The sequence below is a fragment of the Micropterus dolomieu genome, linkage group LG05 (assembly GCF_021292245.1).
Source record: "Micropterus dolomieu isolate WLL.071019.BEF.003 ecotype Adirondacks linkage group LG05, ASM2129224v1, whole genome shotgun sequence".
Lineage (NCBI taxonomy): Eukaryota > Metazoa > Chordata > Actinopteri > Centrarchiformes > Centrarchidae > Micropterus > Micropterus dolomieu.
The window spans coordinates 28005118-28027026 of record NC_060154.1 but is presented as its reverse complement, the minus strand read 5'-3'; the positions used below and the strand labels follow the sequence as shown (position 1 = coordinate 28027026).

At 40.3% G+C, this 21909-nt stretch overlaps 1 protein-coding gene across 3 annotated transcripts in view; it reads left to right on the top strand.

Moving 5' to 3' along the window:
- LOC123971628 overlaps positions 1-13013 on the top strand; it is a 161581-nt gene extending 148568 nt beyond the window's left edge. For all 3 annotated transcript variants that reach the window (XM_046050573.1, XM_046050571.1, XM_046050572.1), the window contains 2 exons: positions 5304-5509; positions 12036-13013. In XM_046050573.1, the coding sequence (XP_045906529.1) occupies positions 5304-5509; positions 12036-12237 (408 nt within the window). In that variant the 3' untranslated portion in view covers positions 12238-13013. The remainder of the gene's footprint in view (positions 1-5303; positions 5510-12035) is intronic.
- Positions 13014-21909: the final 8896 nt, after the last annotated feature.

Below are 21909 nucleotides of genomic sequence, written 5' to 3'. Positions count from 1 at the left end.
CAGATAAGGAATGCGCTTTTGTTCCGTGTTTTTTAAAATCATTTCAGTGCAAGTCTATGGGAGAGAAATACTACATGTTAGACTATTTAGACACAGCGATTTGTTTGAGATTGAAGGAAACCCTCCGTGGCTACCGGTACACTGAGTGTCAATGAACATTAATACACGTGAAAATCAAAACACAAAGCTGAAATTAATTATTTTTGTTCATGAAGTCACCAGTCTGTTATTAGGAAACACAACTATGGATCTGTAGGTAAGTCATGATCTTTTACCTAATTTTTATATTTATTTTATTCTGTCTGTGCAACGCGCCGAGGCTGCTTGAAGCCACACGTTCCATGTCCTCGCGACTGTAACCTCCACTAACCACAAGAAAACAAAAAGGGGACGAGTGTTACTTTGTGGCTATAACAATTCTGTTGATCTCGTCACCCTTATTCCACAACCCAAACAGAGAATGTGTTTATCAAATTTATTAATTGGTGCACTCACATAAGAATGTAGCACTACCAGAGCGCTAAATTTTTGGGGGAATTCATGAGGGAAGCACGTAGAAACAGCTGTTTGTGGCTTGCAGCCCTCTCTCTCTCTCAATGACTGTCCCTTCACTTCCCTGTCATTTCCCTTCTGTCTCTGGATCAGGATAGTATTAACGGTATTTCTGAGGACTGGCATAGTCGGTGCATAGGCGCAAGTTCTGGATGACACTAGTTTAGGTTAATGTTCTTTTCTGGGAAGTTTACCTGAGATTTGAAAACACAAAAGCTAAAGCATAAATTTGGCCTCTGTGTTTAATATTTTTCTTTATATACTTCCTATTAGCCTGTTAGCTTAGGATAGCAGCATTTTTGCCGAATTTACAGCACTTATATAACCATCAAAAACATATTTCAGAATTTTTTATAGGTTCTCACCATAAAACCAGTCATCTGGAAACATTAAAAAGCCAGCCAGAGATTATTTTTCTACCCAGCTCACAGAATTAACGTTAATTAGCTAGCTAGTTACAACGGATATAATATGCTAGCAACAGCTTTAATTTTATACGGCAAAAGGGATGGTCACTTGCTAAAAATGAGATGTCTGCTTTTGAGGCTTGACATATGTGTCTTTTGCTGCTTTTTTATCTGCTTCTGCCTGAAATCAGGGACACATTGTTAAATTAGAATTTTGAGTGCCACCTCTGACACTGTAAACTGCATCCTAGAATTCAAAGCATAACAGGCATAGCAGAAGTAACAAGGATGAAACTAGATGAAATTAGAAGTTAATTTGACTATGGCGTGCTGTTTCATTCCTTTTCTGTTTTTTGTTTCACCCTAAGCAACATTGTACTTAAACTCTTATGTTACTGTATTATCGTTATATATCAGAGAATGTTATATTGTTATGTCATTGGCAGGTCAGACATGTCTGACCATGACTTTATGAAGATAATATTATATTTGAGCCTTTGTCCCCTTGTACCAGTGTAACAGCTCTGGTTAATTAATTATCTCCATGCTGGACAATGTGTGGTTGTTCGTCTGGAGGGAGAGGGGGTAATGTGGAAAATATGCAGAAAATGTATTTGGGTTGACTGTCTGTCTATTAATAATGATTGTGTTTGGATAAATAGTGCCCTACTTTCACAATCTGTGGATCTAAATATTCCCAATAGGCTGCTTCCCTCCTGTATTGATTGATTGGTATCGTGTTTAAAGGTCATAGTCATAAAACATCAGGATGTAATTAACAAACGTATTGTGTGTTGACTTTTGAAGTTATAGCTTTCCTCTCAATGTAGTGTTTGGATTACCATGTGTTATTTGAATTTAAGATTAGGTCCAGAGGAAATGTTATTTCTGATGAGAGTGTTCCTCACCAAAAAAGAGCAGGAACGTTTTCCAGGCCTGTGATACATATTCTCATCTAGTGTGTCGTTAATTATGATTTCCTTCAAGGAATAGATGGACTATTGTGTCTCCTTTTCCTCTGAACCACTAGCCTCCAAAATACTGAAAACCTGCTTACAAAAAATGCAGTCACGTGGAGCCAAGACACATGTGATGGTCTGGCTACGTATGGTTACTTTATTCTGTTTCTACACAGATAGTTAATCTGGGAATACAATAAACATATTGAGCTGCTTTTAACCTGATTCAACCTGCCTCGGCCTTGATATGACTAAAAGCTGAGGGCCCACTGATGGATGGGACACTAACGGCATCACTTAAATGTTTCTTTTCAGGATTGTCACCCAAATGCGTTCAATTGCTTTCAGTCGTCCAAATCTTAAGGACTGACCACCTCATTTTGTACAATTTTAATAGCTTGTGTTATCAGGTTCCATTTGTAAATAACAAAAGAAAGCCTTCACTGTGTGGCAACACATTCGCTCTCTTATTACCTTGGGAGTTGAGTCTATTCATATTTCCTAAGATTGAAAACATGTGTTTTGGTTTGTGAAGACATTTGTCTGAATGTCTGGGCTTTCTTTGGCAAAAAGGATGGAATAAGCTTACAATTTTTTTTTCTTTCTCTCTAATAGCCTTTGCACCAACAGAAACATAGAATAAACTGGTTTGAATTTTGAAACCAAAAGCAAAAAGATTTATAAATGTTAAAATTTGCTTTTCATTTAAATATGATTAATTTAATCAAATTCAATTTCAAATGTGATCATTTCTGAATTATTAGTTGCCGTGTTCCAAGTGAATTTGAATAGATTTTTTTACAGGAAAATTACCTGATGGCGAACCTAATCTATGGCTTGTCAAGAGTAATGTTAAAAATCAGCCTGAATGTTTAAAATGGTTTTGTTTAGTAGACCAGATTCATTTGAAAAAGAACCCTATTTACTGACCTTCAATTACTCAAACCCAACTGAACCAACAGAACAGGATGGAATGCAACATGTTAAATACAACACATTTTATTATTTGAATTTACAAATGACTTGTAATTGCAGTAATGTTTATTCTTCTTACCTAATCCTTACTATGCATTCATAGAGAGAGTTTTTAACACAAAAAGGTGTTTGGTTTTCATTTGGCTTGAGAAGGAAAAATCACCACAAAAGAACCCGATATGAGTGGAAACCACAACCCAGTAATTTCATCAGAGCGACTATAATCAAAGGAGGCAAAAGTTCAGGATCTGAATGCAATGAAATGTATCAGTTCCTTAGAACCTACTGACATAGCTCACTTGTGGAGGAGCAAGCCTAGACAGAAAGGGCTGAGTAATGAAGATGGATGCATTCTGTTATCAGGCAGCCACTTACTGGGGCCTGATGTAACCTTAAACATTGAGGATAGCTCAGTTGCACAAAGAATCTAATTAATGAATAGCAGCCGTGAAAGAGGACAAGGCAAGTGTGCATTTGCAGATGAATTCCAGACACTAATCAACCGCTGTTCGAGTGGTTTGGTTTGTCTCCAGAGCAAGGCGATATTTGGCGAGGATTTAAGGCAGAGTTTACATGCTGGTTTGATGACTGCGTGCGTGCTTCAGTGTTTTTATGTATGTGCATTTACATGTTGTTGGGGTTTTTTCTGTTTAACTGTTTCAGTGTTTTATACAGTTTTTGAAGTTCCAAGCCATAGGTAAAAAAAGGAGCAGATGTAAAGACAGGTGTGAGGTTGTATTACAACAATAGGGGCCAAATCTGTCCTGCTTTACTCACTGCCACTGTAGCTCACTGTGTATTGATTGTTTTAAGATGGAATCGCACAACACAATTTAAAACCCAATGGCCAGTACATTAAATTGTGTCCAACTGAGCAGGTCACCATATACTGTCAGTGCACATTATTTTGTAATGTTAGGGTTTAGGGGGCAAAACTCTTGCCTTAGACAAGTAGGAAATTATTTAACGAATAAAGTCTGACAAAATCTGGATTCGATCCATGTGATCCATCCTTCACTTGTTTAGAACACAAATCAAACCACATTATGCTATGCCTGTCATTGGACATTTATTTGGCCACATCTTTTCACAGCCGGTCGGACATACAGTCGACCAATCAGAGCTTTGTGGGCAGGATTAAGAAATGGTTCTGTCATCTTTCTAAATAGCTAGCTACCTACTGTAAAAATGAACATCAGAAAGTAATCACAACATGCCTAGTAGTGTTGTAGTCAAGACCGCCCAAACCGAGAAAAAGTCAAGACGAAGACCAGAGTTTATCAAGACTGAGACAAGACCAAGACTTTTAGAGGCTGAGATCAGTCGAGACCAAGACCAAGGGAGGGCGAGCCTGAGTCAAGGCCAAGACCAGTTCCCTGCATTGCATGGCACGCAATAAAATGTGGAACGAGATCATAGGTAGTTCTCAAAGTGATCTGAAAGATCGACATTCCCATTAAAACACCCACATACAAACACTAAGAGCTGAACATCAACGTAAGCATCGCAGGGAGGGGTGACAGTCGTTAACGGTAACAACATGTTTTAGGGTTATTGGTTGCATTTGAAGCAATATATTTTACTTCCAATCAAAGTTAGGATATTAAGAAATCAGACAATGCAAGAGCAATTTATTGATATTCCTAAAATTATGGTCTTGACTGGTCTTGAAATAAAATCCTGAGTCCTCAATATCCGAGACCGAGACAAGACCGAGTACAAAGGCGGTTGAGTCCGAGACGAGACCAAGACCATCAAAAAGTGGTCTCGAGTACTACAACACTAATGCCTAGATGAGACTGACACAGCCATAAAGGTTCGTCAACTCCGAAATAATTGTCATGAAAAACTTCAAATTAACTGATTCTAGCAACCCCTTCCACACCTTCCATCTTTTTTGAAAATGATGTCGGTGGGGCAGATACTGCAAAATAAAACAAAACAACCTCCCGTCCTAACACGACTTCAGCTAACAACATGATGTCAGGCTAAATAAAAGAAGTGAAAGGCAATGGTCTGCAGCCATGCTAGGAGCTCTGTGAGGCTGTGCTTAGACACAGCTGTGATCTGAACTAATGCTCAGAATGACAATGTTAAAATGCAGATATTTGTCAAGTAATGTTTACCATCTTAGTTGATCTTGTCAGATGAAAAGTATGTTCTTAAAATTCTTCCTAAAAGGGATACATGTAGACGATTGGCAACCCAATAGTTGTTGGGATATTCCAATCTGGACCAAAGTGGAGGACCAAGTGGTCGACAATGCCATCCAGAGAGCATGGTTAAAAACTCTCTATAGTGTTTGTGGCTTTAGATCTTTATTATTGTCTAAGAGTGAGTAGTGAGTAGACACAACAGTGTGATTGTGTGGTGATGTCATGAAACTTGCTTTCTTCTTTCTCCTTCCCAGTACCAGCTCCAGTGGACTTCCCCATGGCGGTCGGTGAGCCTCCAGTGGCAGACATGGCTGGTGCTGATCACTGCGTTTGTTTTGGTGGGTCTGGTGCCTTATGTTGTTTACTGCATGATGACCGCCTTCACCAACCCGCCTCCTCCCACCACCTTTAAAGTGGCAGCAGCCTCTTTTGGTCTGCTGTCAGAGATCCTGTTGATCAAGTGAGTGTTTTATTTTTATTTATTAACCTTCATATCTGTTAACTTTTTAGTTTTTAATGTGCTCTTGGTGTGAACTTTGGATAATATGCCAAACACTGTCAGAATATTAATCATTAAAATAATAATTATGGTCTTTTCGGTCTTGTTGTCTCGTCTTCGACGTGTTTTCATCTGCCAAATACAAACAGTATTTTCAAGCAACATGTCATTTTTATGTGGGTTTCAAAACAAGAAGCGCAAGTGTCCGTGTCATCCAAATAATCATCTCTGAAAACATGCTGTTGTCCGACCCAAAACAGCCCCCCACCACTCTTGTTTTCACTTAGTCTTCTTTCCCATTTTGATATTGCTAATTGGAATCATGCCTGCGGTACTGTAAACCATTAGTAAATGAACAGTCTGTTTTTATCAACATCGAGCTTGTAAATAATGCATCAGATTCCTGGCATAAACAATACCTACTCTGTGATTAGAAAGCAACATATGGCGGATACCGTAATCAGATTACAAATACAGGTTATGTAATTGCTTAAAGCAGTAACTCAGTCAGGCTGCAAATAAATAAAAAGTACTTGCTGGATTACTTAGAATTAAAAAAAATAATGAATAGATAAATAATAATCCTAACTTTGAGAATGAAACCACATTTTTATGTGACTAAACTGCTTTTGTTGCCAGTAGCAAAATGAAACTTTGTTTCTTCATCTGTCCCTCCTCCAGTATTTGTCTTAACTAAAATAAGAGAGGCTGTTTGTAATTAACTCAACAAGGCTCGTAACTTTTTTTCCCCCCATTAACCGCCTTTGCAAGGAATGTGGCTAGTGAACTGGTAATTAATAAATATGGTTGCGCTGGTAATGTGCTTCTGCATCATTATGTTGTTGAAGCCCTTATCCATGCTAGTAATGAGCTGTAATTTTATGACAGGAAATTGGTTTGTTTACAACACTTTCAGCAGCTTCAGACGAGCTACGTTCTTGGCAGATCTCGGCTGCAGGTATTTGCTCATTGTTTGAGTTGAAAGAGGTTCAAAAATGTTGTCATGCTAACAGTTATACTGTTAAAATGCTGCTACTTTGTTAATGTGCATGAATCATTCAAAATAACGTTGCATTACATATTTATGTTGTTTTGAAGCTTCAAAGTCCAAATCTTAAAAAAACAAAACAAACACAGATCCTCATATTGTGGGTACTGTATGTTATATGGAACAGAAACAATCATTACATTCGTTGTATATATATCTGCTTAACATGCGGCCTAATACATTAGAGGTATCCCACTACACTAATCACGTTTCCTGTCCACTGTTGCTTACATTATTACTGGTACAATAGGAAGGTTGGTGGGTGCCCTTATTAGGATCAGTGGGCCTCACAGACCCGTGCCCCATGGTGCTTGTACTGCCTGGGATGTGCCAGCCTCCTGCTGCCCCCTGTCAGGGTGCATCTCAGTAACTCTTCACCCTGAGGGTGGAAGTCCTTGTAAGGAGCAAACCCCCTCGTCTCTCACCCACCACATGGTGTGGTGGTAGTCTTTGCAACAGGAATGAGACAAAGACAAACAAGTAAACAGTTCAGAATGACCTTTTATTGTGTTGGATCCATGTTGTGTACTCGTGTTCATTTACAGTGATTCGTGATGAAATGGTAACATGCAATAATGGCAGTCTATTGGCAGGGGGGCTAAAGCAGTTTGCAACCCTCCTAACTGAGCCTCTGGGTCTCTGTTATCTGTTGTCAGTTGCCATGGCTGCACAACTTCAGATGTAGGTTTAGTTTCCTACAAAGCAATTTAATTGTAAAATTTTGTCATTATAGGCCAGTTCTGAATACTATACTGAATACTACTAACATAAAGGGAAGTCATTTTCTTTATTAGTGCCATGTTTTTTATCTTGCTCTTCTGTTCCTTAAATCTTAAAGGATAAGATTACCAATATTTTATATATTTTGTATTGTCAACAAATCCTGCAAGTGTTGCCTGATATATCTTCTTACTCTGAGCCATAGAGCTCCATTGTTGAAAACACATCAATGAGCCACACTGTTGCTCTGGCTGACATCCTTCTTTAGTACCTTGAACACACACACACGCACACACTGTAGTTTATTTTCATTCAATCTCACACTGGGTGCGAATTATACAATGACAACTTTTTTACCAGTTCATAGAGGAAACCCAGTACAGCCCAGGTACATGTGACAGTGAACTAAAATCTTACAATGCTTACAATATCCTCGCTTATTTAACTAATGTCATCAGTCTGTAGATGATAAATCAAATTCATTCCACCAGTTGATGGGTGCCCCATACCAGACAACAGCTTTTGTAGTCAGAGGTCACCAAGTATTCTAGAGCAAAATACAACACACAACAGCAGACCATCAAAACGCTCAAACACAGACCCACACAATGCTAAACCACAACCAAAGACACAACCATAAAATACAGGCTGCATTATCATCTCTAATTCCTAATTCTTATCGTTGGAAGTTGTAAGTTTCAACATACTCTTTTTAGAAAATTTCTCTCATGCTGACTGTGAATACAATGTAATCTGTGTTCAATAAAGCAGTAGTCATACACTGTTGGGTAATTGGGAATAGTTGGATCTGTTGGGTGGGGGGCGGCTGTGGCTCAGGAGTTAAAGCGGGTTGGCCGTTAATTGGAACGTCGGCGGTTCAATCCCTGGCACCCCCTGGTTGCATGTCGAAGTGTCCTTGGGCAAGATACTGAACCCCGAATTGCCCCTGGCGGCTGTTCTGCCAGTGTGTGAATGTTAGTTTCCATTTGAGCACTTAGGCTCAGTGTATGTGAAATAAATGAAACTCTTAAGGTAGGAAAGTTAAGTGTATTAAAGCTGCTAGATAGCTAAGTACTGACATTAACTTACGGTGTCTCCACCAGCGTGTGGTGCACTAAACTGGAACAGCTGCCGCTGCGAATGATGTGGGCAGCCAAGACATTAAACTAATGTCTGAAATTGTATTTCAAGATTCTTGAATATAAGGCATGAATATGAGAAATATATTGTAATATTTACAAATGCAGGTAAGAAAGACCCCCGTGAACTGTTGTTTTTGCCTCTTTTGAGGGCGTCCAAGCCTTAATTAGGGGGGTCAGACCCCCCCCAATCCCCCCCGTAATTCGAACCATGATCTCACATACACTTTCCTGCTGCTGTAAATACTCACTAGAGCACCAAAGATGTGTTAATCCACAGCGGAAAACAGTCCCTAAGTCCTGTTTGAAAAATGTTTGCTAAAAACTACAGGGCCCAGCTGTTTTAGGAAATTATTAAGCCTTTTTAGAAATAAAACTATTAACTCGTCACCCATTTTTAACATTAGACCAATCATTAATGGTAATTAGTAGTGTTTCTGTTCAGTTTCCTGCCTTTTGTCTAAGGAAAAAAGTTATCCTGCTATTATAAAGACATTTAGTCATTAGACAGTACAAGCAGGAAAAGAGAGTATAGCAGCTTAGGGTTCAAGTGCTAAAAGCTACAAATTCATGTAAATGGAGACCCACTGAATTATGTCCAGGTTTAACACTCTCATTTGTTCTTCCTCTACTTAAGAACTTCCTCAATTAATAGGTCTCATTTCAAACTAAGTCCGTTGCACTCTGGCTTCCTTTCAACATTTAGAAAATCCACAATAATATTTTTTTTGCCCACCCACTCGCGCTGCAGGTCTGTTATTGGACACATTCACAAAGTCACAGGACATTTGTCAGGGTTGAACTGCCTTTCAGAAGGCTGTCACACAATATGCACCCTCTCCTTCTTTTACTGTCATGGCGAGAGTTGGGGCGCAGAGACAGTGCCCTGACCATGCAGCTCTGCACTGTGAATTTTTATATGCCATTGCCTGGAGGTTAGAAACTCTCATTATGCCGTGTTAGATTTATTAAAATAGATTATGGAAATGTTAATTAAGTCATTAATTACATTATTTAAGCAGCATTGACAGATAAGGGAGTGTGTGTGTGTGTGTGTGTGTGTGTGTGTGTGTGTGTGTGTGTGTGTGTGTGTGTGAGGGGGGTGTTGAGCTCCCTGGGTGGTTTAAAAGGATGTGATTGGTGACAAGGGACACTGTGGAGATGGCGTCTAACCGCTAGCGCTGACATGATACAAAGTGGCCTACACTGCTCTCTCACCTCACGCTACTGTCTACAGCAGTTTGCAGAGCTGCCTCAGGACGAGAAGCTCATCGCCCTTTTGCAGATATAAGTGTACACAAGGGTATAAGTGTGCATTTTTTTTTTTTATGTCGCCACTACACGTAAGTTAAGAGTATTTGGGGATAGAGAGAGCACAGTGCTTAAAGTGTACACATTTGCGTTCTGCCTTACGTTGTCCTCTGTTTGAGCATTTGGACGAAGCATTTGCTGTGACATTTTACGCAAAGGCCTCAAACCATATTTCCAAGCTGTTCCAAAGGAAAACACAACGGCCCAAATGTAAGATGAATTACCCAGGAGTTGATACTATGGACTCTCTTATCTGTTGACAGTTTAGTTACCACGAAGCACAGGAAATGTGTTTTCCAATTCTCTGAGAATTGAGCTTTTCTTTGTCCCATCAAACCTATATTAAGGGAGGGAAAATTGCTCTGATCACACTTGATAAGAACAAATGATAGATGTTGTAAACAAGCAGAGCATGCTTCAATTGTGATCTGAGGCATTGATTTGCCTCAGCAGCCAATTACTTTGTGGACTGAGCTTATGCATCCAGTCAATCTGCTGGGCGAGGGATTTTTTGCTTGCTGTCCAGTGTATTACTTTGTACCAAACAGTTCTGTTGAATTAAAATTTATTATTAACGGTTATAGTTTGAAAAGTACAGGTGGAAATAATGAGCATCAGTCTTGATTCCTCAGGTCCTCCATCAGGTTGCCAGGCAGTACTAGAAGGTGGATGTCTTGATATTAAGTGGCTGCTGATTGTAGGAAATGATATGGTATGAGGCTGTCCGACCACCTCGGAGTCAAGCTATCATGATTAGCTCCTACATCAGTCACATGAACCCTGTGATAACTAACTCATTACTGTGATACTTAGTATGCACCAACATGAAAAATCACATGATAGCACTTAGCCTCCACACAAGACTGTGTGATAGCAGCTGAGTACACTGTGAGAGAACAAAGCACTGCACTATGCCTTTTGGAAGGTCTGGATGTTTATTACAGTTTTATCTGTTGCTTTATATGTGATGGTGTTTTAGGTAAATAAAACCTACAGTATACTGTAGATTTTTCAGAACAAAATTACATCTTAAACACTGCCCATGGCGTGTCTAGGTGGAGGTACTTGTAACCTCTCGGCCATTACAAGGTAGTTTCTCATTATACACACACAAGGTAGTATAACGAAAAGAAAGTTTGCATTCCCTTCATTCCCAACACACACGGAACTGAACAGATAACTAAATGTGTATTAAAGTATGGTAACATAAAAAATAAAATGAAAAAAAACAATGTATACAGTTATTGAAATACATATATACTTACACGTATAGTCTACACCCAGAACATTATGCAGTGCATTAACCAGACAGTGATATGCTATAACAACCATGTCTCCGAGGAATACATTCATATACAACTAATTTACATGTTCACTGTCAACATATTTCATTATTAACATTTTATGGTTACTTTTAAGTAACTAAAAGCACTTGGTTAAGGATAGGGAAGGATTGTGGTCTTGTATATTGAAAAAGTCCACCCTGGCTTGAAGTAAGAGAGAAGAGTGATAGTCTTATGTCTGTCAATTAAATAAGAAGCTACAGCAAGTAGACGTTTAGCTTTGCTTAGCATAAAGACTTGAAACCCACTGTTTCCCACTGTGAAATAGCTGGTTCGTTGAGAGTACAGCCAAAACAATCAGCTGAAAGACACCTAAACTGGCCTGACACAAACTGAGGAATCTGGTGATAATTCCCTGCGGATTTATCGCTACAAGCAACATTTTTACATTTCATGTAGTAATTTCATTTATTGTTAATATAAAAATATAGATGTAGAACAGCTTAAACCTGATATACTCCAAAACAGACTTGGAAGCTGACAGGGGAGGCGCACATGGTTCTGTTTATATGTATAGGTATTAGGTATCTCCATAGGTTGAGGTGTTCAGATAGCTGTCAACACATAGAGTCATACAGTATGTCTGACATGGACAGGTGACAAAAATTCTTTTGGACCCTTGCAGCTATGTGGACGCCCATGTGAGTTCCACCTATACCCAGCCATTGATCTCCTCCCTATTACTTCTCTGCAACAGGAAAGTCATGCATCTTAGAATTAGAAAGAATGTTGCATGTGAATGTAATTGAGGATATTGAGCACAAATTATGTTTCCCCCAAAACCTATTAGGGCAAAGGAGAAACTACTTATTTGGGAAGAGTCAAAGTGTGAATGTAGCTAATTGGGATAAGGGATGAAGCAGTCAAACCTTGAGTCCCTGAGTCAGTTCTCACCTAATGTTTATAACTTGATGGTGTTTCCTCAGGTGTGTGTCCAGCTACCTCAGCAGTCGTTACCGGCAGGCTGAGAAGAGCTCCTTCACAATCAAGGCCAGAGGCTTTAAAGAGGACAGAACGAGCCCGGGCTGCTGGGATCGGTCTGAGGCCGCTTCATCAGCAGCCTCGCCCAGTCAAGTGGAGGAAAGAAAAGCAGATGTGTTGACGAGTGGACGTCTCATCCTTTACTGAACCACTAACAGAAAGAGTTTACAGAACACAGGGTGAGAGTGAATCCGTTGGGTATGAGATAATTCTAACAGCCATTCAAGATCAGTGTGGCATTTATGAGATTTTACACTTTAAAACCTGTTTTTGAGACGTCAAATATTCTTTTTTTCCTCTGTGTTAAACCCCGGCACTCTCACTTTATCCTGTGGATATATTCTCGCATATTACAAATTGATCATAAGGAGGCTGATGCACGCAGCTTGCTTGTGTTCAGGCTCAGAGAAAAAAAAAAAGAGCCTGAAATCACTCTCGTTCCTTAATGATGTCCACACAGAGACAATGGGGCGCCGCTCTGATTAGTGTCACCTGTCCTTGTGCATCTCATCAGCTCCATTATGGCTCCGTCTCCCATGCTTCTTTTGCTAATTGAATAGCCTGTGAAGTGGTGACGGGGACGGGGGCGAGAGAGGCGTCTGTCCCGCTGCTGCTTCAGAAATGAGAGTAAAGCTTCCCAGTGAGACACTACTGTCGTTCTTTAAACATAAACCATCATCAAACAGATAGAAGAAGTGTTAAGTAGCCCTCATGTTATATTACCATCATCTCTTACGGATTGTGTTAATATATAACAGCTCATCTGCTATATGTTTGAGCAGGATACAATGCCACACGATACACATTTCCTGTTTGTTTGATGCATACTACATGAGTTTAAGGAACTGGAAGATTTGGTGTAAGTATAATGCTGGCATTATTCTATATTTTTTGTACTGTCAATAAATCCGATGAAAAGATGATGATGTTAGATTAATTCCTGGGGCACGGCTCTGCTGCTGACCCTGTGCTCACCTTCCATTTGTTTGAGTTTGTATATGTTCTTGTTTTATGGGGATTAACGTACAGGGATCAACTTTCACCCACAGAGTCACAATGAACTGGAAACGCTCGTTGGACAACTCAGCATGACTTCCTGGTATACATGCATGTGCTCTAAGCTCACATGCCTGTGATTTTTGGGCCTTAATTTTGCCGTTGGACAGCAGTGAATTAAGAAACATAAGACAACCAAAGAGAAGAACGAAACGAGGGGTCCAGAGGAGGCATGAGAGAATGGCTACAAAGCCCCGGCTGCAGATTCCCTTTACATAGATCGTAGATCAGCAAAATCACTTGGAAGCGTGCTCTGTATCTTTGTGGAGAATAACAGAGAAAGACAGTTCTGAGTGTGAAAGTGTGCAGCCCAGGCTTTAAAGTTTTAACCGTCTCTTTTAGACCCTTCTATCTTCCACGAGTGTTTTGGTCAAATCACTCTTATTCTCACTTATGTGTCTGGTCTAAATAATGATGCTGCAGCAGAGAGGCTAGTGCAGAGTTACAATGATGCCCTCCCTCGCTCTGCAGATCAGCATGCTTTTGTTCTTGGAGATGTGGAGATGGAAATGTGATTTATCTTGGTATTTATATGTACTCCATGCCAATGTATGGACTGTCACACTCATGAGCTTTGCTTTGGGAACACTTCCAGATGTCTATTACACTGCAGACCACCCCATGGGAGATCGCACCTCAGTGCTGCTCAAGCATAAGGTACTAGTGAAACAAGTGTAACCTGTCACTAAAGTAGTACAATTGTGGTGTAAGGAAGGTACTGAGGGACTAGAGAGTCTGGAGGACACCGTGTGGGACCTTTTCTTCTATCTTGCATGAAATCACAGACACTGTTTCCTCTTACATTTACTTGTGTGAGGATAATGTGTCTGAGACAAAAAGTCTTGGGTATCAAAAGAACTGAAGGCATGTCGTAATGAAAAGGAAATAGCCTTTTGCATGTGGTGACACTGAATTATTGTCTGAGAAGAGGAGACAACTTAGAGGAAAGATCTTTGAAGCTAAAATAGATTACAAGATTGAAATTAAATTTTCAACAGGTGTCATAAGACACGCATGGAAAGACTTAAATGCAGTAATGGGGAGGACCAGAAACAGGGAAGAATGCTCTGTCAGTAACAGCCAGCCCTTTGCTAATGAGTTAAATGTTTTTACATTAGATTTGACTGTGTAGATGACAGCATGGAACGTGACAGACTTAGCAGCATCATCATAATCTTACATATAGTATTGAAAGAGGAAGAGATTGCTGCTAGTCTAGGTCACTGTTCTTACAGACTGTGTCCCCCCAGTTAAAAGGAGTCTTTACAGGGTTATACTATTCTATTACTTTTTAAACTCACACACAGTGCTTAAATCATAGAAATTCTCAATCAAAAAGCCAAAAGCAAGAATGCTGAATGACTTTTGACCAATAGCCATCATTAGCTATCTTCCTCTGTGGATGAGTATTTGGCCCAAACACACGCTCTTTAGGCATGGTGCAAGAGTAGCAATATGGAGATCAGTGTTGATAAGACCAAAGAAAGGATCAATTGTGCCAAGCAGGATTTTACAACACCTACATCTCCTTTAAACATGATTAAAGAACATTCTTTCCTACTTTTTGCCATCAGTCTTGTAAGTTATGATAAGATTTTCATTACAAAATTAATGAGATTGACAATTGTACAATAGAGTCCAATACGTAAGCGATCCAACCATCATCTACATCATTATGAAAATCACTTATTACATTTGGTTAGTTGTGCGTTATTAGTCAAGTGAGGTCACTCAAGCAATTAAGTATTGCACTTCAAAATCCCCTTTAATGGATTAAGTTCACTATGTAATGTAATTCATGGGGAACTGTCTTGTACATGAAATTATTATATTGAATAATTTAATGTTGTGTTGTGATTTTATATATGGAAACAAACTGAGGCAGGCCTCTAGCTGATGTTTACCTTGAATCATTTTCAGGACTATCTGCATTTAGTAATGGTAAATACATAAGATCTATTTTTTTCAGATCTGCAAAGAAAACCTTGAAATAAAAAAGAGGTATTTGATTTGATTGGATAAACAGTGCCAGCTGTGATGCAGGGCTGTAATGTTGGTGCCTCTCCTGCCAGGCAGGAGCTTTGCTGTTATCTGCGTGTGCCTGAGGCACAGCTAATGTAAAAAGATCCTCCTCACTCTGCTGTGTTCAGCTAGCAGTGAGCTCGGCAGGCTTATCCTGCTCAGTCCCTCTCCGTTTCACCTCTCGGTCACAGCCAAGTGACTCTCAGATGCGCACCACCTCAGCTCGGGCATTTCTATAGACAGAATAGATGAAGTACAGCAGTATCTCCCACTGCTGTATCTGGTAAATGCCACAACAACAGGACTGCAGAGGCTTCCCAGTGTCCCCATGCCTGTATGGTTCCGGGGCTTAATGTGTGCGTGTGGGGCCAGATGGACACTTTCATGAGTATGTGAGTGTGGATTATTCTGCCGGCTACATCTGGGGCTCCACATGGTACAGCAGACTGCGGTAAGAGAGGCAGGTGGGCACGTGGGGAGGGCACCCCTCCAGTGGGCCCTCTTACATCTATACTCACCGACATAGCATCTCCGCAAATGGCAGACCGAAAGGTTACACGACAATCCTGCAAGACAAATGCTTCTCTGAATCCAGGCAAAAATGGTGTCCTCTTTCTTTAACTTCCTGTCTGACAGCAACGCCTTACTGTTTTCAGGTGCTCAATGTGACTACAGAGTTATTTACATGTCCAAAACATTTTTTATATACACACACACATTGGCAGCAATTTGGAGTGCAGTGTCTTGCTCAAGGACACTTTGTAAGTTGGACAAGAGGAGCCAGGGATTGAGCTGCCACTCCTATGATTAATGGCCTACCTCCTCTACCACCTGAGCTACAGCTGCCCATAATATGAACATGCCACCACAATGGACACATTATCACATTATGTTCTAATTCATTGTAGTGTTCATCACCGGGTCAAGCAAGCAGATCATATGACAACGTAGCGGGCAGACAATAGAAAGTAATGCTTCCTGAGAAAACACCAGCACTGTTAGTTAATTAATCGTTTAGTCAATCAACAGAAAATAAATCGGTTTTAATTATTTTAATAAGCATGTAAAGCAGTATTCACTGATTATTTTGGCCACTTCCCGGCACACAACAAGCTGTAAACACCACATTGACATGTTATTACCTTACATAGTTGACATGGCAAACATGTTAGAAAACAGTTGCCTCTTTACACATAATGCAGATGCAGTGCAACATTTGTATTGTCCACATGATGGATGTCCAATATTCACTCTCTTTTTAGCCCTGTTTTGGTCTCCACCAACTCCAAAAACAGCTCTCTTTCGGTGCTAAATGCTCCACAATGTATACCAGCTAGTTGCTAACTTTGTCCTTGCGCCATTAGGTGCTGGGCAGGTATGACACGCAGTTTATAAGAATTTTTCACTGAAACAGCTGCCTGTTGTTGCTGAAAATGAGGTTAATGTGTGTGTAAAACTGAGCTAAAGTTGTGGGCCATTGAAACCAAACAATCAACAAGGAACTGCTGAGTCGGGTGATAATTCTGTGTGGGTTCACAACATTAATATTACACATTGTGATTTAACCCATTGTTAATGTAAAAAAAAGCTTTAAGTAATTTATCAAGCAAATATACCAAACATTATCTTAAATTTGTGGATTTGTTGCTTTTCTCTGTTTGATATCACACACACAAGTATAATTAATGTGAATTTGATATTTATTCCTTTTGAAAATAATTTTGCACTATATGATATGCACAATGTGGTTTAATTGCGATTCCATTTTTTTTAAAAGTTGATATTCAGCTTTGGGTCAGGTTTGGCTCAAAACAACGTGGTTTGGGTTTTGTTCAAACAGACAGAATTTTCTCAGCCTCGGGTCGGGGCAGGCCTGGTTTTTATGGCGCAATCAAAGCTCTACACTTACAAGCTGCATCATTTCCTATGAATCCCTTACGTATAGTTAGGCAATCTGAATGCCGCATGGGAATGGCATGACATTGGTACAGTATGTGTTACAGTCAAAAAGGTGTCCCTACAACTCGTTAGGTTTATATGTAAAATGTGCATATTGTCAAACTGACAACTCAAATCATTCCATATCAAAATTTTATTTTGTATTGAGCCCACAAAACTCAACCTTTTAATGCCCCACACTCAGATTGAACTCAGGCCAAGGCCTTTGTGAAATGAGAGCTCATTAGACATGTCCACCTCATAATGAGTGGCCAGATTCATCAGGAGAGATAAATCTCCCGCTCTGCGCTGACTGAGATCCAGTTGAACGCGCCCGCAGCGCTTCAGACCACATGTGAACAAGATATTTGCTTTGAAGCACCAACACACAGATTTCGAGTCAGAGTGCCAAATGTCCTAGGTTGTGAGTGACAGTGGGTTCGCTTTAGAGTTGGCTACCTGTTGAGAAGGATTAAACAAAATACAGATGGTGTTTACATATTGAACAAACAAAGGCAATCTCTATTCTGATGATGGCAAAAAATACTTTCATCAAGAGAGGTCATAGTTAAAAGTGGGATATGACAAATAAGCTGCAATTCATCAATTCTATACCTTCTCATAAGCCATCACAGTTTTGATCAAGACTTTTCTCTCCTCCAAGTGTTTCAACATCTGTTCCTCATGAAACAGTCCCTGGCTGCAGATAGGAAGTCATGAATGATGTTTTTCTGGCCTGTGATAGAATCACATATGACCCTGAGATCACCTCTGAAGGACGAAGGCTGCTGAGTGTCCGGCCATGTATTCTGGCCATCAACACAACATGAGCGCGGTCTGATCCACTGCGGGCCGAGTTGACTAAATTAAATGAATTACCAGCTGCCTTGTGCAAGCTCGCAGGATGCAGGGTGGCATGGGCACGCCATTACAACAATGATAAAGATATCTGCATGGCCTTGTGTTAAAGGAATTACACATAGCATCCAGAGCCTTTAAGAGAGTCTGACAGTTTTGCGCACACTGGCAAGTTAGTATGACATGAAAATGTGTGTGGCTGCAGAGCAACTCGGCCGCTGCTTGGCCCGAGTCGAGTCGGGGGCACTGAGCAGTTTGCTTGCTGAGAAGTTAAAAAAAAGAGAGAGAGAGAGTCTGGAGTCTCATTGTGATGCAAATAGACACAGTATTGTGCTTAAACAATGTATTAATACATTCTTTTTGAGATGATAACATCACAAGATGCACAATAACACAAAATGATGAGGTTATTTAAAGCGATATGACATCAAATCCTGACACTGCAAGAAGTGCTTACTGCCTGTCCAACTGGTTTTGTCTCCAGCTTTGATAAAAACAGATGAAGGATAGGCTGCTTTTGAATCCTAGCCACTATATGGAAACGTCTATTTACATAATATTATGTATATTGTATTCAGCTCCATTCTAATGTTTGAATGTTAACTGAATTGAAGTCTTTATGCGCGAACACAGGAATAAGTGTTGTAGCTTAAACGCAAGACACGTGGCAAGGTGTCCGATAACTTTGTCTTCTACCTGTAATCTGATGCTGCACGGAGAGGAGGGATCGGCCTCACTTCCCCGGGGTGATTTATGATTGAGGACATGTTAATAAAAATATCAAAACAATCTGAGCTCTGGTGGGGAAGATACCGGTCCGCCACGTACATCATACTCGACAGGCCTGTGCAGAGAATGGCCTGCTCTGTGATATTATGCTCGTACGGATGCCCCGTTGCCCTGCTCTTAAATAGAATATGCAGCTGTTGTTTGTTTTTGGGACGGTCGGTGGGGGTAGCACTACTCACACAAGGTGACATTTGCGTGAACATGTGTTCCTCCTAGCTTGATAGGTGAACCATCTTGAAATCATGGTCCCAAAGGAGCCAGGAATGGTTTTCCTGCCTTAAAGTCCTATACCAAAGCTCATAGGAGTCTCTTTTAATTTGGAGCTACACAGGTCACCTGCCCTTCTAAAATAGCACATGTGCTATCATATTATACCCAGTGATACAGGATTAAGGAACATGCTGCAGTTACTGAATAAACACCCCTTTGAAATCTGCTCTTACTAAAGGATGCATATCCAAACTCACTGGAGAAACACGTTCCAAATTGTTCAATAAATGCCCAGAATGACTGGATGAAAAGATATAGCACTGTGTTCACTTCTCACTCTGATTTTTTTTCTCCCTCCCGCTTTTGATAGATTTAAATCGAGTATGGGCGTGGACGCAGAGTAATTTAGTATGTGTTAAAAGCTGCTGCAGGGATGTAGCCTGTAATACTCACTCAATTCCACTTCCAAGATCCCTGTTTCTGAAATCTCAGGGATGCTCTGTCTCCATGTCTTGCTGAACCCAAAATCATCACAAAGTACACCATCAAAAAGAAAATGTTTTGAAACATGGAATCCAATTTGTGATGTCTTCTCTAAGTGAATCAAACAAAAGGCTGTGACTATTAACTTTTTGTGCTCTTAATATAGCTGATTGTCCATATCGGCTACCTCTATGTATGGTAATAAAATATATATGTCTTTGTTGTCTTACACAAAGTACTCTGAAGCTTGGATACAGCCATTTATAATTCTTATCTATGTAAGCGGAAACTCTCATCTTTCTTAAAGACCTATGCTAAGTGTTTCGTAATCATGATTTTTTTTACTCCAATGGGTTATAAGTAAGTCAAGACATGAGAGCAATTGAAGCCGTTTGCCACAAATGCAGTGTTTAGTTAAGTGAACAGTGAGATTTGGTTGGGGACGGAGGGGGGGGGGGGCTTAACAGCCTTTAAGTGTGAGATCAATCCCTCTTAACACAGCTACAGAACACTACATGTGTTTGTGTGAAGGAAAAGTGCCATTTCCACTTGGAAGGTGTGTTTTTTCAAATTGCCTGTGTCCTTTATTGAAGTCAATGGGGAGAAGCTTAAAGGATAATTCTCCTTTTTTACAATCTCACTTTTGGCTTTCATTCCTATTGCTTATGCTAATACTGTGCTTAACAATTGAGTTGCTGAGACATGGGACCACGGCAACATCGCTACAACGGGGCAAGAAACACAGCTAGTAAACAAGCCAGCAGCTAAGTTAAATTACGACTTTTACCTTTTCAAAAAATAAAGTCTGAACAAAGGACAACTAATAGGTTATTCATGTGAATAAATCTATGGCAAACCCACATAACCGACCTGTAAAATAAATTGCAGAAGTGACATTGTTCTGTTCATGTGTGGTGCCCATAGACTGTATAAATCATGGACGCAGTCTTGTGACGTCACAATGAAGACCAAATGTGGCAGCTCTGGCTGTCACCATCTTGGCAGTGCCTGACTCAGAAATGGGCAAAGAGGTGGAGTGTGGGTCGAGTTAGCAGACAGCTAGCGACTGGCTGTCATGAATAGGGAAATCAGCTATGGAGACTAACACCGTTTTTCGTACTAGGCTGTAAACATGTTTATTTCTGCTGTATAGTTGGACATGTAAACGTGGGGGTCTATAGCCCCTTTTCCACCGGATGGTTCCCACTCTACTTGCCGTTTTTGGTTTTCCATTGGGCAAATCTGGTATCTATTACCTGGTACTTTTTTTGTTATTACCTCTGTTGAGGTTCCAAGCGAGCTGAGGCGATACCAAAACATAACGTGAAAGCACTGCAGACTACTGATTGGTCAGAGAGAATCAACAACAAGTTCATGTCGGAAATCACCTAGCTAGCAGCCGGTGTGCAGCTAGTCCTGCGGTCTGTTTACATTTGAGCTGCTGCTGCTAACGTTAGGTCAGGTTACGAGTTCAGTTTGTATTTAGTTTGTAGTCCTTTGGTGTTGACCCTTCAGGACGTTTCTACCAGGAGCCGAATCACTCTTTTCCAAAACAAATGGTTCCAGTCATTAAAACATTAAAACTCTACATAAAGCAGTTTTATATTTCCGGCGGACACTGGGCATCAGCGAGCTGGCCTCTTGACAGCTTAAGCACTGTTGGCTGGAAATGCCCTTTTGGAGCCAGCATCAAGTGGACATTCGAGGAACTGCAGTTTCAGACACTTTACGCACACAAAAAGCGACAGCCTTAAATCAGGTTATCTTGACCGTGTTGTTGTCGTCATGTTCCCAGTGTAGTACAGTGTCATTTTTACTAATAAACAGAGCTACTAAAATAAGATCGAGGTTGTAATAATCCAAAATTATCCATCCATCCATCCATTGTCAACCGCTTAGACTGCGTACAGGGTCGCGGGGGGGCTGGAGCCAAACCCAGCTTACATCGGGCGAAAGGCGGGGTACAGCCTGGACAGACCAAAATGATCCTTTAAACAATTAATTGGTTTAGAAAGTTTCCCAAATTGGTGATTGGTTAGACTTTAGCTGATGATATGACATGCTTTTTCACAACAGTGGACAGCTGATAATTTACAACAACCAACATGTGTGCAGTTTTAAAATAGTATCAACACCCCTGTAATATGTTTCACCTTCAGCTCCCACGAAAACACCAGTTCTCAGCTTGTTTTAGCAGCACCGCCTTTATTGATTCCGAACACAGTGGTGGTTTCGAATCACTGTCTCCTAACAGTGCAGAAAAACATTCCTTCAAGATAAATTTCACCCAACATGAGCTGTTGCACCCTGACACTGGCAAAGTTGGACTTGTATAAATGTCAAGAGAGATGTGTCCTCCTTTTGTTCGCTGCTGAATTTGCCAGCAGCTCATTTCCTCCAGGAACGCATTAACAAAGCAGTTAATTCTATCATTAATTAAAAGGAATCACAATTCAGTGAACA